The sequence below is a fragment of the Euwallacea similis genome, chromosome 12 (genome assembly GCF_039881205.1).
Source record: "Euwallacea similis isolate ESF13 chromosome 12, ESF131.1, whole genome shotgun sequence".
In the NCBI taxonomy this organism is placed as follows: domain Eukaryota; kingdom Metazoa; phylum Arthropoda; class Insecta; order Coleoptera; family Curculionidae; genus Euwallacea; species Euwallacea similis.
In genome coordinates this window covers 2,365,002-2,382,415 of record NC_089620.1, presented here as the reverse complement: position 1 = coordinate 2,382,415, position 17,414 = coordinate 2,365,002, and the positions used below count along the sequence as shown (strand labels likewise).

Here is a 17,414-nt window from a genome sequence, read left to right as displayed (position 1 = left end):
TCTTCTTAACGTCTCTTAAGCCTCTTTTGGGCCACATATAACGTTTGCATGCCACCAGTTGATCCCCATAAGATCAGAACACCCTTAATTATGGATTCAAAATGTTCTAAATAGACCATTTTAAGAGTTTTTTTATTTATTTTCGTGTCCATCATTCGAATACCATAACAATTAGAGTTTACCCGTCTTACTAACTTATCTATTGGGAACTCCAATCCACTACTCATCCATCATAAAAATTCCTAAAGGATTTGCTTTACTCGATAACTTTTTTTTTCTCTTTTTCTTGATCATAATTTTTATTTTCCTCTTTTCTGGTTTTAGGTTTTTTGGAAGTAAACAATGTATAGTTTGAAAAAACTACTTTAGGTTTCTTCTTGCTAAGGTTGCCCTTGAACTTTCGAGTTCGGCCTACAAAGGAATATTAATCTTCCCAAAAAACCTTGGGAAATAAGAAGTAAATTATGGCTTTAAATTAAACCTGCAGGTAATAGAATATACGACTACATTATTTCCGGTTTCTGGTAAGCCGTACGTATAAGAAGAAGCCACACTGAGGAAATAAACTTTTCAGGAGAATCGGTTCATGAATTTTAACTAGTCCATTTGAATGTAGGGCTCTTGTCTCTGTTGCGTGCCCCCAAACCATTTCCCAAGCCGGCAGTGAGCCTTTAAGTTATTTGTTTATGTGACTGCCGACTTTCATTAACTGCCTTATGAACTGGTTCTCTGATGTGTTGGTTATGTTTAAATGCGTACTTAATTTTAGTTTAACCATTTTCGGATGGAGTAAACGCTAGAAAAGCAATGTATTGTAAATTTAGGTCTTTATTTTATTTCTAAAGGCGCTAAACGAATACAGATATTACTTCCTCCCAGAATTTGAAAATTCAGGTTAGTTCAGGTTACTTTTCGGGACAAATCCTCCATTTAGATTTGGTATTCTTGGAAAGGAGTCTTAGCAATGCGACCCAGTATATCTGAACACATTAATAAAAAATTTACCGCAAATCATGTTGAATTTGCATGCAATTCGAAGATGTTATATCTTTATTCTGGAGTAACACGTTGCTCTGCATTTGGTTAAATTCGAGTAGGTTAGATGAGATAGAAAATTTGTATTCATAACAGAGTCTATCATTCCTATCACATTGATGCAACATGATGCTACGAAGATTTCTTCTAGTGTGGTACTTGAAAATATTTGAAAATAAAAAGCTCATAGGGGGAAGAGCGGTTCAGGTCAGATGCCTTTCTGACTTTTTCAAAATAAAAATATCCGTTATCGGTAGCGATTGTACCGCCCTCCAAGGGTCCTATAGTGATTTGAAACAGAAACTGCGGTCCAGGATGCAACAAAAACTGAAGAACGCTATTTACTTAAAACTACGTTACTCTAAATGCTGCCTTAAAATATCTATCTACGTTCCTAAGTATTAGCCTCAAAATAATATTTAAATGAATACGAAGCAAATTTCTTGACTTTAAGAGTCTTAATTCAATGACGAATAGTGAAGGAACTTCTTGGTAACTCAATTGCGAAAGCCGATTCTCGTCGTTCCCAAACTCGTCGTAAATTGAGAGAAACAATTTCACGCCCGGTTCACATACCTGTTACTCAGGATTGGTCATGTTCCCACGTGCACCCAGCCGTATAGCTTTGATCCCCTGACGATTGTCCCGATCAAGACCCCAGTTCCAATGATAATATTAATGTTTCTTATTGCCTTTACTATCCAGTTAATTTCCTTTAGCTGCAACTTTTAGGTTCATCGCTTTCAATTACTGCATAAGAGCTTTCTACAAACTATACAATGGGGAAATTAGTATATGGGCAACGAAGGTTTATCATAACAACCTCAATTTGTAATAGGGGAAACATAAAATTCCGTTTTTTGGCTTTTTATGACAAGAAAATATAGAGAGACGTTAAAATAAACATAGTTTTTATAGGATAGGGTGTATTGTCTTTTATATTCGTTGATAACCTTACTCCAAAAGACCTCTAATCAACTAGTTTACTTTTGAAGAGAGAGTGTGCGAAAATGATAAAAAAAGAGATTTAGTTGAAATATTAAAGCAGTCACGAAATTTTAATCACCCCTGGATTTCCACTTTCAAATGCACACGAAATATAAAAAATGCATTTTAAATATGTGTTTCCTTGAAGAAAAAAAAAATGTATTTTCACCTGCATTTTCTCTTGGAATCGCAGCAATTTCTATTTATCATGCCACATAAGTTTACTCGAAGTTTTAATAGAAACGCATCTACGTCACAGACACATGGTGCAGCATAAAAATGTGCTTCTTATGCAACAAACATAAACTAAATTTAAAAGCTAAGTGCTATGATGGTTTTTTCCCAGGGCGTACCCATATTAACTAGTGTCGATTACCCTCAAACACTTATGCTGGGCTTATAGGACCCATAACGCATTACAAAATGCATAAGAGTTGCACCGAAGATGAAAAAGATATGGACTTTCTATGTCGTTATGATATAAAGTTAATGGAATTTGGTGTTTTCTCCAAAGTTGGAAAAAATATAAAAACAACAAAAAGTAACCTTTTAGTGACACGAAACAAACTATAAAGTGCCACTTTTAAAGCCTACGCTGTAAAGTAACACTTTTACTGCCCAGGCATTAATCGTTATTTATTTTAAATTTGACGAAAAATATTGAATTTTTTTAGCTTTTGTCCGTTCAAAAATGTCATCGAATATTCATAGAAATTATAGGGTGCCTCATATAAGAAATGTAAATCATTGTTATATCTCAAAACCAAAGAAACCTATAATTTTCCTTATTTTAGAAATGGATTCTGCCCAAAGGTACCTTAAAAAAGTGGTGCAAATTTAAGTTGCTGAGCTTAGGGTGTCATTCTACAAACGTTAAGTTTCGCAAAACTCCATGTAGCCAGGGAACTAAAAACGATAGAGGAATGCTGCTTGCAGCCATCACGACTGCTTTAAAATCCAGCTCAGCAAACGTAAATTCTTTTTTTATATCTCCTCCAGACTCTGGCAAAACCCTCAATCCCGTGGAGTTTTGACCACCCTGTATATGCTATACGCATCATGAACGGTAATTGATATCTCACGAAGCCAACTTTCAATGTCATGCATTATTGTTGTATAAATCCTGCGCTACATTACTTCTTACTTATAAAGCATTGCGAAAAACTATTACTATCATTCCCGACGTACAAAGGTTTTCCAATATAAGTTTCGTATCAAAAAAGCTCCAGTCCTTTGGTTCATTCCTTTGGGCAATCGAACTTTAAGCACGATTGGGAATTGGTTGAAATTTTATAGGAAGGGTCGTTTGACAGCAAGGAACATTACCCGAGCAAAAAGATGACCACCTGGAGATTTCTAAGTAAATTTCCCGACTTCTGACCTTTATTCACACAATAGAATTGTATTGTGTCCGTCTATGTGGCTTATGGTTTTATAATAGTTTTGCTTTAGTGTGTGTGTGAAATTCTTGCTATAGAAATGCTCAGCTATGATTATACCAAAAACAGTCAATGTATCTGAAAACTAACAAAACTAAATAATTAGACAATAATAATAATAATAATAACAATCTGTTTATAGTACATGAATATGGTCGGTAGTATCGTTACTGTCATTAATCCTTAAGGGGATCGGCCACGCATGGCATTGCATAGGAGGTACCCATCCACTGAACACAGACATCTTTAAAATGTTAGTATAACGTAATTTATACAAACGTTTCATGAGCATGTACGTACAACATTTTTGTAACATAAAATAGAGGCTTAATCGGCTGATGGTAGTTTAAAAACGTTACAAATGGCAACGTTTTATTGGCATGGTCAAAATTTACTTTTAGAGAACTTTGCAGAGGCAATGCTTGAAACACATGGAAAATGTTAACATATTTATATTTTTTTACGACTCTCGAAAGGGTCATCTCAAGGGATCAGGGACCTATATAGGAGGTTTCATAGCAGTATGTCAAAAATTCAGGGAGTGAATCGCGCAATTTAGGTTGTGTTTCTACTCTTGGTTTGTTGAGATCATATTTATTGCTTTTTTTTAAATTTAAGTTTAGACAAGTATTAAAACCTGCGAATTATTAGAGCTATATCGGCTTACTAAATGCACCGCTGCCACCTGTTTAAACAGTGTCATATCGTTCGTTTTTTTGATTGCAGTTTAAATAAGGGAACAGAACCCTTTGACCGACATCACTTCAAATCACGTATCGTGTAGGGGATCGTTGCCGGCTTTGTCACTGTACACTTTTTTTAGTATTTTATCGATATTGTTTGGCACGTAGACTTAGCTGGCATCATCAGTAGCTGTACCAATAAACCTTAATTAAAATAGGAAAGGCCGTTGGTCAGTTTATTCCCCAAATAGTGTCTCCGAGACTACAAACTCGGGGCGGTCCGAACGTAAAACGTCCGATTCATAATTATCTTCGCGGTCACTTTGGGGAAGCATCTCATTTCGGCCGAGGAGAAGGATCAAATAATTTCGGTCCCTTACAATCCACTAATATAGATTTTCGTCCTTCGAGCCAGATGAGACATTTTGGTTTTTTAGCCGGACAAGAGAGATGATTTTATGAAGAAAAGGTCGTATGAACATTTTCGCTTCCTTTCTAAAACACAGAGTGATAAAACGTTGGAAATGAAAAACATTGCACTTCCCTTAAGAGATGTGTTTCTACGGCTACTTTACGTTCTCCGATTTTCATAAAAATATTTAATGCCGGAATGGATTTATTAGAATAATTAAAAAAAAAAAAATTTATGATCCTGAATTTTAGGCAGAAAACGAAATCGGACCAATGTTCATTTGATTTTTTTTCTAAAATTCACCCACAGATTCACCCCCCGAAGTTTTGACATACTATTACCAAACACCCTGTGTAGTAAGAAGAACAGGTATAAATTCAGCAAAAATTATGCATTTTTCGAAAAAAACATCTTGAGAAACAACGTAGAGCATCAATCCAAAGAATTCTGATTTTTCTATTTTCTGCATACGAATTTAAATTTCTCACTATCTAAAATTAATAATGTGTAGCTGGTTTGTTGTGACACGACCCCCCTCAGTTGATCGATGGTGTAATTCAGCGTACCAGCCATAATAAATCACAAAACTGCACATAACACAAAATACTCGCATTAATTACTGCCAATAAATGCCGCAATTTCAGGTTTCCAAATTATTATTTATGTTAATTGAGTTAAATAATAATTAAATTTACGGAGAGAAAGTATGTTAAAATTGCATTGAGCCGATGTCTATTTGGTGGCTGCCAAATCCCCCTAGAGTCTGTTTGATTATTTCTGGTAATGATTGTTTAATTATGAAATACGGTAGTACATAAACATAATGCAATTCAATTTTTTGAAAGTAGTGGAATGTATTTGAATAGTTACAAAACTTTTGTCACAAATTCATGTTTACAGTAATTTTAATGAAATGGTGCCCCGATTGTTTCAGGTACTGCGTGGAGTTCGAGGTATTGAAAGCGTCGAAGGCGTGCAGGAAAGAAAGCAATTATAAGGCACTTAAAGAAGGTAAGCGAATAATAATTATGCTTTGAACGAATAAATCTAAAAAATTTTTTCGTTGGTATTTAGCTGGCTAGGTAAATAATGACTCACATGCGTGTCATTATTAACCCGTTATTCAACTGTTGTTAAAACGTATTTTACGGTCCACTGGCAGCTCGTATTTTTATTGACCCGCCGCACCTCTCGTGAACTTGCATTAACGGTGCAATAACAGCGGTATGAGACCGCCCAATAACTACTCGTATTTTTATTGACAATTTTATTAGTTGTAAGCGAGTCAATAAACATAAAATTTCAAATGTATATCTGCGTAAATGTTTATGCTTCAATAACGCTGCAGGTTCGGATATTGAATATTGATTTTGTTTATTATTTTAACTGAGCATCATAGAAAAAATAAACTTGTGTTGATTGTCTATCGTTCTCGGATGATTGAGCACTTCGCTGTCCGAATTGTGCTGGAAATTTCGGCTTCGAGCGACATTGCCATGGTATGTGCCCTTGTTGTTTAATACACCATTTATTACTCGCGTGCGCATGCATATTGGTGCAAAAACTTGTCTTTTTAGCGCATGCGCGAAACGTGTTTTTCAGTGCCCAACTTCCATCTTTGTGTAACTTTATTTGGTACTTCGTTAAATAATATTATTGTTAGTAATCAAGAAAAATCGCTCAGAACATCGAATAATTTGACCTGTGGGTACATTAAATGACTCCTGCCGGTGTTTATCACGTGCACCGACCTTTCACAGCTTTACTGCTTAATTAATCAATATTTTTCTCGGTTATTATTAATTAATAATGAAAATTTAATATTTAATTTAATGACCAATGTGTGATTAAATTAATTTAATTAGTTTAACAATGAATTGAACTTGTATCTTAAAATATTGTCTCCGCGCTTGAGACATCCCTTAGTTTTCAAAGCTGTTCCAAGTTCTATTCGTATGGAACAAATGGAAAGTCTAAATGTCAGAAATATTACCAAAATGCCCAGAAATTACCTTTGCGCCGACCCATTACATTAAAAGAGACACTTTCAGCCTATTTTGCGCCATTAGTCCCTTTTTCCTTCGCTCGCTTTTTGCCGATCGGAGAACAATCGGAGAAAAAATTTTCCATTTTAGTGGACAAAAACCCAAATTTGGTGCCCTGCTTACTTCACAGCCTCGTCTTCGACTGGGGCATGAATATCACTGCGGCAGTAAATTGACTCGTTTTTCACCTCGTAAAGGAACTAACCATATTTACCTTCTTGTTTTCGCATATAAAACGGCTTCAAATAAATATGTAAATAAGTCGATTTTGTTCGTATTACGTGGGCATCTCATCCCTCCAACAGGAGCATAAATAACGACATGTCAAACGCGCTATTCTCGATCGCATGTCCCGATCAAATCAACAACCTAATTTAAAATGCATGAAAGCAATATGACTTCCAATACTTGGCAAATCCTTATTATTCCTTCAGAACTTCTCAGAAAATGTCGTGAGAGTGAGGATTTTCGATCGAGGAGTAAAAACAGAAAAACAAACTTTCATTTCTACCCCTGTGAACTTCATATCGGCCATGTTCTCTTGATTGATCGATAGGTATCACGTGGAAACAATGCGGAAATGTTCAAACTCATCGATAACGCGATTTTTTAGGGTTCGCTTTTCCATTCGATCGAGTGGAAAATGCGGATAATGTAATATAGAGATCGGTTAATCATATATGGAAGGATTTTTATAGGGTGTAATGTATTCGCGACTCGCGGTGGAATATTTTCTCTCCCTATTTCGTCATGTCTGGAAAAGTCTTGGCGACGTGTAACGGTTGTTTCTCCTATCTTGATCAAGTGAAATGTCTACTTTACTTTTTGTCCCCCGCCTGTTATTTATACGAAGCAAATAAAGTAAGTTTTACGGTGAGCACAGATAATAAAGGGCGATTAAGCTGATTAGAAGGGCTATTTAATAAGGAATAGTCGGTTGGAAAAATTTTAAAAGTCTAGAAGATCGATGGAAGAAAAAGTTTGATTTTCATTGGAAGGAACATTAATCCCGTAGCCAACGTAATAAAAATCCCTACTTGATAGGTACATTTTTCCTGTAATAATGGAAGTTTCTTTCGAGAGCGTGCCAAAGTGGAACAAAAGCCTTAACTTTAAGTGGCTCACTTAGAACTCCCTCGATGAGCTCTAAGTTCCCGAAAGAACAGACTTCCTAGACTAGTACAAGTAGGTAGTTAAAAACGCGGATCCAGCAAGTCCTCAATCTTTTCAGAAATGGGATTAGAATTCGTTTTCTGGTTCAAAAGCGTAGAGGTAGATGCATCTTCAGGTTGATAATGAAAGTATTAAAAACAAATTTTCCTATCTCGAGCAATATCACTTTTTCGCAGTACTTTGCCCGAGTTGAAGTTTAATGATCTGTAAACATGCATTTCGTTCGGTCAAATGGGCTGTAAATTTTAATTCCGCTTTCATTGGCTTGCTTTTCAGTGAAAATAACTCTATTGGAAATAGTTTGGTTGATGGTAAATACACTCTGAAACTGTTTCAAGTGGTCTAATATCCACTAAGTGGTAGTGTAAACATTAATCTAGGCCCACAATATTCGCTTTAATGTTTACCTAAATTCTCGTACATCGGTCGGAAGATTTGCATAATATTTTGTAAATCCATGAAAGCAATGTGCAATTTCCTATTTTACCGAAGGTGAAAATTCCTGTTGTACAGGACGTCGCAAAATTCGATTGTTTTGTCGCATGGGCACCTCAGTTGTTATTGAAATTAGAGACAAACAGTTTCCACAATTCCATGCTCGATTTTCATGGAACGATAGTTAACACTGACAGAAAACCCGTGGTTATTGTAGTTGCGTACATAGGCGCATTGGAAAAAACCTGCATTTGACCCCTCCATTCCTCCTTTATTTCGTTTGACCAGCAAGATATCGGGAAATTAAAACCAGATTTTGATAGAGATTTTGCTCTAAAGTTCAGTGGAGTGTAGTTCGTTTAACCGCAACTAACTATAATGATAATTTATTAAATGAACGCTCTAATAATTAGATATAGCTAACGAATAAAGGATTTTTTCAATTAAAACCGCTAAAGCATTATTATATTCCGCATTAGAAAAAATGCTGGTCAACGTTTTTACATTTCGAAGAGTTGAAAAGACAACGAAGTTCCGAAAAATACAAATATCAAAAATCATACATGTAAATGTAAATAAAATGATAGCAATTCATCTGGGAGTAAAATGAACATAGGAAAATACATGGAAGGCAATGAGCAATGTATTTACAAACTAGAATAATATTCGTTTTATAGAGCTATAAGCTTTGAGAATTTTTTATTTAAATTTTACTCTCCTTTTTGCCTGTGTGTTCTACATATTTTTCATCTGTGTATATTTTTGATCATCACGTTGCAGTACCCTTTTTTGCATAGTAGATGTTGCCTCTATTTACAATTCCCTGATATCCCACAAAATCTGTTACGTTAGAAACAAGGAAAGAAATTGAGAATGGTTTAAATGAAAGTTTTTATCGACAATTACATCAAAATAATTCATCCGCTTCCTAACGAAGCCCTTTACCCAAAATATCATTTGCAGACGCCCTGTATAAATTTCGCATTTTAGCATATTTTTTCTCCTATTTTCGCGTTATTTTACAAATTCCGACGAATTCAAAGTTCAGGAACACGATGAGTTCATTATACATAGTAGCGAGGAATGAGAATGTTTGAAATAAAACTATTTTACACAAAATGGCAAACAAAAAATTCTTATCGTCCGCTTCTGAGATTTGAAATGTTTAAAAACATCGATTCATTATAGTAATTATAATAAAGCGATGAGGGTCGCGAGTTTTATAAGGCTCCAAATTAAAGCTTTTTCCACAAAAGACAAATGTTTAATAGGACAACTGATAATATAATTTTTCAAATATCAGACATCGGAATTCGAATTTGCCTAGCTCGTGAGTTCAATAACCTAAATTTAGACATAGGTCCTTATTGTGGGTGCTTGAAGTTCTTGCGCCAGACGCTTTTAGCAGCCCCTGGCTAGACTTCACAACGTTTGCGATTGATGCACTACTGTGATCTTTGAAATGATGAGAGTTAAAAGGTTATTTAAATCAAATAAAAGATTGTCCATTCTGAAGCTCATTAAAAAAACCCGAGGTCGTTTCATTTTTAATTCTTTAGAGGTACTTGGGAAAATATGAAAATTCCGCACATCACTTTCCTATGATTTATGAACTTATTGTGGTAAGGCAAAAGTTTTGAATTAAACAGATTTTTATCTTTTTTGACCGCTATAAACTGGCATCTTGCGTGTTGTTATACAACTTGTATACAGCTTGTATTAACCCTGCTGAGTTATTGTTAGCAACTTAATTATTTTAAATACTAACGTAGAGATTTATTTCATATTCCAGAAGCGGTTTTTATTTCTGAATGATCTGGGTATCAGTGGCATTCATCGCAAGTTTCATAGTTGTTGTGTATGTACGCTTTTAACTACTAATTCTCGTGCATGTTCGAAATACCTCCCCCCCTTCTCGCCCCATTCCCTTTTATTATTTAAAAGTTTTTCTCAACTGTAATTTTATTTATTTGTATCAATATTTTCTGACACGAATTGGAAAACTTGCTCCTTAATAATTCCCCAAGTAGAAAAATCCATTGGCGTGATATCGGGAGAACGAGTTTGCCACAATATTGGGCCGTAATTTCCTATCCAGTGGTTACGTTTAAGCGGAACTTTTTAAAGTGGGAAATTTTCTCTCTTGGTACAAGTTATGATATTCTTCCAACGTATTTCTACTCCTCGCATTACAGAAACAACTGCGATAAACAACTAAGATATTCATTTTTTCATTGTTATAGTATTGCATTGTCGAAATTTGATTTCGTGTAGGCGAAGCACTTGACAATTTGTTGTAAAATATGGAAATGCGCCAGAAACAAAATATTGATAAATAAAGTAATGCTTTTTGTAATCCAAATTGGTGCCGAACGAGTTTAATCTCGCAACTAGTTATATAGTGAAAGCAGGTGCCTTCATTTCATAACTCGGTTAACACATGCGATCAGGAACAACAACGATTGCTGCAGTTGTATAAATACAAGGTCCAGCTTGAATATCTTCAAATTTTTATATTATTATTCTGATTTCGCCATCATATACATAGCCAAACAAACTAGAAATCAAATGTAAAACAGAAAGTGTTATTTTGTGTAACTCATGCCTTATGACGGGATCTCGCTTCGATCGCCAGGAAAAATGCCACTCGTTGCATAAAAGTATGCATTCTCTAACTAGTTGCGTAAATGGCTATAGGGTGTGACGGTTTTTCAAATCAGCGCGAAAAATATAGCTCGTATATGTATAAGTCATATGAACGAATATATTATACATAAGAAATTCGTTTATGTCATATTACTATTATTGCGATAGCAACGTATTTCTTATTTACGTCGAAATTTAAAAGGGCCACAGGTTGGGTATTTGGAGAGAGGTGAAGTTCTTGTGTTAAATTTATCGAAGAAAAGTATTGGGTGGGCTGTAAGGGGTTTCGGGGTTCGTGGGGCGAATAACGCGTTTCCAAATCAATTTGGTATAGATTTTGGCTTCGATGATAAATGTACGGTAAATATAGATGGTAAATATGCGTAATTGATACATTAATCTTTCAGGCATAAAAGACGTCCTCAGTAAAATAAAAATCCGAAATTCCTGTTTAAGACAACCTTGAACATTCCCGTTTGACCAATCAAGCAAAATTAAAATTTTGGGCACCTTTAATATTCTCTGAAATATCGCGGAAAATAGTCCAAAAAATTGAACACTTTCTGACAAAAATATCCGACATTTCTAGCATAAACCGCTGACGAAATCGATGCAGTAAACATTAAACCCAAGTCCTGGAAAATGTCGCCTCCATCTGGTAACACCACAACGAATTCCGAAAGTCTACTGACGATGCGGAAAACTCTTTTTTTTGCATAAATGCCAATAATACATCTTTTTCGTGTTAGCAGAACATTATAGAAGACGAGGGTATTTCAATGCAGATTTTGCGAAGGAGGAGGTCCCGTTAAAAACGGCTTCGATAAATCATGCTCGCAGAAAAGACGAATATACCAGATTTATGTCGGAATTAAATTAGAACTAGGCCCTTCATAACATGAGAATTTTCCTTCGTCTTATGGACAAAAAAATCTCGACTAACACAGAACTGAACCAATGAATCTTTCCAGGTGAACGGGTCTGCGTGCGATGTGAATCTGAAGCCCTCCATGAAAGTCTTGGATGGAGATGTCAAGGACACGGCGTTGCAGGTCGGATCACCAGATGGTCTGCCTTATCTGCCCCCCACTGCCATGGAAAATGGCTCAGGGCAAGTGCTGAACCCGACAGAACATGCGAAGACAGGACATGCAAAGACGCCAGCACCTGGTTCATTTTCGTTTAAATGAACAGTCAATTTTACAAACAAATTCGCGCCTGATATAAACCGTTGTGAAAAAATATAAATAGTAAAGCGCGGTGGGATTGAATAAGGGAACTGGATAAAGTATAATTAATTGATCCATCAGGTGCATTTCTCGTCTGGTTTTCATTCACATCTATGTTTACAGGTCAAATTAATGTGCAAAATAGGTTTGTTTGTTCGATACTGAATATTTTTGTAGGGGAAGGCAGTCCACAGTGAGACGAAAATGTTAAATCCTCCGCGTTTTTCTTCGTTTTAAAACAAAAAATTAGAATTCACACAATTCCGAGGTCAAATATAAAAGATGTCTGTAGTCATTGAGTTAAAAAATTATTTCCATCGTGAACAAGTTGGCGTTTTTGGAAATTATGATTTTGTCTCATTGTGCGCTACTTGAAGGGTACAATAAGGCAAATAAAAAATTGCGGAAATTTAAAGATTATTTCACATTTATTTCACAATGCCAAACATTTACATCCGCTCCATCGCTTGGTTTTCATCTCGATTGGTGCAAGTAGTTAACTTTTTCACTTTTTCTAAGGTGTAATATTTCGTAGTCGTTTTTATCATCGTTTTCTTTAATTATTTTACGACGTAAATGGTATGGTATATAAATGGTGGATGATTCTTCATCAACAACTCACTTTACCAAATTACTGAAGGATTCTTCATCTCATGAATCATTGTATCAACACATAAACAATATCAAAAAGCAACTTTGTAAACTTTCTCTTTGCTTCAGAGTCAATTCCATTATCTGATGAGTAATTACAGCCATACGGTCCATGTGAAAAATATATTTTCCTTGGCTCTGCTTCTGGCCTTTGCATGTTCCTTTGAAAATTCTTTAGCTTTCATATTCTCGACGTTTTCGGCGATTAGATCTTTTTCTAGCGTGTCCATTAATACAGTAATTTTACCACGTAGGGGTCCAGATAAGTTTGGCTTAGGATAAGCTTTCGGGAATCTTCGGAATAGTTTTGGCAATTTGCTAGGTCCAGGTCCTTCTTCCACAGATTTGGACGCAGTTTCCAAGTGCAAGACCAAGCCTGTGCTTAGTCTTCTACTTCTACACCAGATGACAATGACTCGGAAGACGCAAGAGGTTCGAGTCCCCTCAATACGTATATCTGTATATCATGCTAAGGGGGATACTGAGTACGTATATCTATGTAGAGAAGGAGGCAAAGTTGGTATCAGTAAAAATATTTGGGGCAAAAGAAAAATCCTGGATTTCTTGAAACCAGATATTACATGCTCCAGTGGTCATGTGTTGATTAAAGTTCTTGCTTGGAAAATCCATAACGAGTGGAATAAAGGTTCCCGTCACTGAAATGGTAAACCAATAAAGTGAAAAGTTCCCCTCTTTCACCGCTCGTGCACAAATTTAATCGTTTTGATCTCTTTTACGCTACAACTTTCTTTGGTTTTTTGTCAGGCCTCTTTCATCCAAATTGAAATCACTCGAGTGATGAGCAGGTTCAGGAAATCTCTTTAAAATGTTTTCTAGAATAAGTTCAAAAAAAAAAAAAACGTTATGCCTATTGAAAAATATCTGGATAGAAATCTGGATATATTGTACAGGATGTTATTTAAGTACGTGGCCAAACTTCAAGAGGTGATTCTTTGAGTGATTCTAAGACGGAAAGCTTATATAAACACAGGCCTGGTAATGTTTCGTTTCCAAAATACAGGGTGTCAAACTTCTTTTTTTTTAAATCATTGCATATTAAAAAAAATCTAAATAACAAGAAGACCCTAACTAATATGACGTTGACACTTGGTGACAATTTTTAATGTAGTACGAGAAACCTTTTAAGCTAGAAATTGTTTTTTTTTTCATTTTGCTAGTGGCGTGCACAAGGGTAACACCGCAAATTTAAGAACAATTAAAAAGAAAAACGCTTTATTAAAGTGCTTACCTAAATAAATGGTACGTAATTTTTTTTAGTAAAAAAACATTTAACAATAAGTAAATACCAAATTTCAACAAAATCGGCTAAAGGATTATTAAGATTTTTACCAAAAAATGATTTTTTTTTAAAGTTTGACACGCTGTACCTTGAAAGCGAAGCATTATCGGGCTTATGTTCATATAAACTTTTCCTCTTAGAACCAGGCAAAGAATCTCCCTTAAAAGTTCGGCCACGTATTTAAATAACACCTTGTATAATTCGGGCTTATGAACGCTCAATTAAGGCAAGTCCCTTTTCTTGGGCTGGAGTGAACATGTTATGAACATCATAAGGAGAAATTTTTAGTTGAGTGCGAATTTTTTAATTTTGCTTCCTACACGTAGCGATGTAGAGATCGATGAGCTATTCCAGAGCCGCTGACCATTTTCCTTAGAGACATATTGTGGGTTGTGACAAGATGTATCGCTTTAGCCATGAATTATCCAAAAGTGTTCCGCATTTTCCTGAGATGTTCCTTAGGTCTTGGCATCTTAGGGATCATAGGAAAAACAGGGCAGATTAATGCAATTCTGTAGCAAGTACAGTGAGAACAAGTAAGATGATGAGCACCTCATTATGTGTCATTTGAGCCTGTGTTTCTGTGTACATTCACAGATCAAAATTTTTTATTCCTGGTTGATAATTTTTTCTAAAAACGATCTTTTACTAAGAGGTAACGAAAATGTATATTTTATCACTAAATAGAGCAAAATAGGGACGTATCAAACTTTAAAAAAAAACTGTTATCATCCTCAAAATTTGTCATACGCGATCTGCATTATCCTCCAAGCAAGAACGTACGAAATTGAGTTTTGGATGGATAGCGAGCACGCGCTTAGCAAAAATTTCAAAGAACAAAAGAGAACTGAAATAAGAACTTAAAATAGGAAAAAAAAAATTAATGTCTCGCTATCCTCACCGTTCCACCGTGCACCACCTTCCCCTATGTTGAGTCTAAAATTAAACCACACATAGTTTCAAATCCCCATATTGATTGAATTGAAAAATATGAAAATGGGATACACATAGGGACGTGCCCATTATCACGTGCTTATAGAGTTGTCTTGTTTTGAGTATGTTCGCGATTTTATACTTTTATATTTGCTTATTAACTAACGTTGTTTGAGTTCGATTATAGTTTTAAGTGCCTACTTAAATTAGCGGCGTCAAAGTAACTCCAAGTGTTGGATGAGCCTCTGAAAATCCATCACAACTCATGTTCAAGGCAAATTTTGAGATTTTGAGAACTAAGTAGGCTGAGGTTTTTACAACCCCTATTAATTTTTGCATTAATCAGAAACTAGTTTTGTATTTACTAACCGAATATTTATAAATAAATGTACCATTTAAATGATAGTGTTAGGAAATAAAATGCAAAGATATTTAGTAGACTGTGTGGTAGCTAGATTTGATAAATCTTTTCACAATGCAGCAACCTGGTTACATTATCATACAAGTAGTTATTGGAATTTTTCTATGCAAAATGACTTAATTTTCGCACATGGTTTTTTTCCATAATATTGTTAACCTAAATGTTGTCGTCTTAACAAAGGAAAACTAGTAAACTGATCTTGTTACTGTGTAGCGTTAACTGTAATTAATGTTTTTACTAACTGACGGTGTACATAATATGCTAAAGTATTTTTTTCGATAGTTTCGATAATCTCTATTTTGTCAACACATATCAAAGTATTGATCAAATTGCGTATTTGTTGTATGAAATTTTCCTTATTAATTATAACTAAATTTGAAAGTATAACGGTTTTTTTATAACTCCTGCCCAATCCATACATACAGGATGATCCCAAAGTTCTGCACGAAGAATTTAGAGGCTCTTTTAGATTAAAATAAAACTCTTTTCTATAAACGTGAGTCCGCAAATGCTCAGTTTTCGATATACTGGGTGATAAAGCGTTTGCTCGGACCGACCAAATGTACTTTGAGGGTAAAGGTGCGAAATATCCGATCCTTCCCCCCGATCAAAATGTGGTACTTCCATAAAGTGGCACCTAAGGCCGATTTTGGACTGGATATCTTATGATCGGGCCACTCCGAGTTTTCAGTCTCAGAGAGAGAACTGTTTCGTGCAAATTAACCAGTAACCTTCGCTACTCATTAAGGTTTATCGATGTCGAGAACTCCATGATGGAACTATTAGAAGAAGTTTGATAATCGAGGAAACACGAGCAAAACTACTTTCGGGAAGAGCTGGCGTGTGCAGGCTTAGATGTTACATCTTCTTAATCGTGAGCGCGTTATATTCGAGACTAACGCGTGAGTGAATCTATGCTTGAATTTAAACGCGAACTAACATAAGCAAAAGCATAATTAATAATTCTCTCAGGGTAACTGAGTTTGAAGTAAAGGTGCATAATCTCAGTCTATCTCCCTAGACAAAACCTACACATTATTAGAAAATAAGTTTCAAAGACGATTGACGCTAACTGCGTACCATTAAAGGGTATTCGATTACTTGATTAAACCTAGACTTACGCATAAACAAAATTAAACAAGAAAAAACAAACAGTCATCGACAGATTTGTTGAGTGAACAAGTCCTAACAGAATTGCCATTATCAAGATTCGTAGAAGGCCATGACCGCGTAGTTTGACAGTCCTACGCTTTTTCTGTCAAATTTATTGACAATTTGATTTAGCTGAACGTTAATACGTTTCATCTGGTTTTTAAAATTTCAAAGTTTCAATCCCGTTATTGTTAAGTTTCTATAAATGTTTTTTTTTGTAATAACCCGTTTTCTGCCTGCATCGACCTTAAAAGTCTTATATTTCAACAAAATCGACAGAAAATGCATAGTACTGTCAAACTGCATAGTAGTAGCCTATTATAAATTTTAATAATGGCAATATTTTAACATACTGCATATCGAAAACTAAGCATTTGCGGACCCACGTTTATAGGAAAAAAGTCTTATTTTGACCTCAAAAATACGCCTGAAAATTCTTTGTACTGAATTTTGAATCGCCCTGTATAACACATATAGTGGCACAATGGCACGCTCTTCAAAAAGTAAGCACGAACGCTAAATGGAATCGAACATTCCCTAAAATTCTGCGACAACTTATGCGCCGTGGGAAGCCGACCGAAGAAGATCATTCCGCTCGATTTCCAACCCGCCTGTATCCGCCACCCGCCATAGGAAGTAGAACTTTTGTGTTTAAGTGTAATAATGGTACTTAAAGAAAATTCTGACCTCAATAGTATTGATCTTTGGAACGTGGGATAAACACAATAAATAATTTTTTGTCTCTTGAAAACCCTTTGAGGCAAAACCCTAAAGTTAGTTTTATAAGGCCCCGTGGCAGCACGACAATAATTGGCGATATTAAACAAACTTTCTGGAATTCGTTAAAGGCAAATTCACAGTTATAAAATAATT

The 17,414-nt window shown here is 35.4% G+C and overlaps 1 protein-coding gene across 1 annotated transcript in view; it reads left to right on the top strand.

Moving 5' to 3' along the window:
- The window catches only part of vex (somatomedin B and thrombospondin type 1 domain containing protein vexed), a 140,685-nt gene extending 124,909 nt beyond the window's left edge, over positions 1-15,776 (top strand). The window contains exons 4-5 of the mRNA XM_066395880.1: positions 5,491-5,567; positions 11,827-15,776. Coding sequence (XP_066251977.1) covers positions 5,491-5,567; positions 11,827-12,041 — 292 coding nt within the window. The 3' untranslated portion in view covers positions 12,042-15,776. The remainder of the gene's footprint in view (positions 1-5,490; positions 5,568-11,826) is intronic.
- Positions 15,777-17,414: the final 1,638 nt, after the last annotated feature.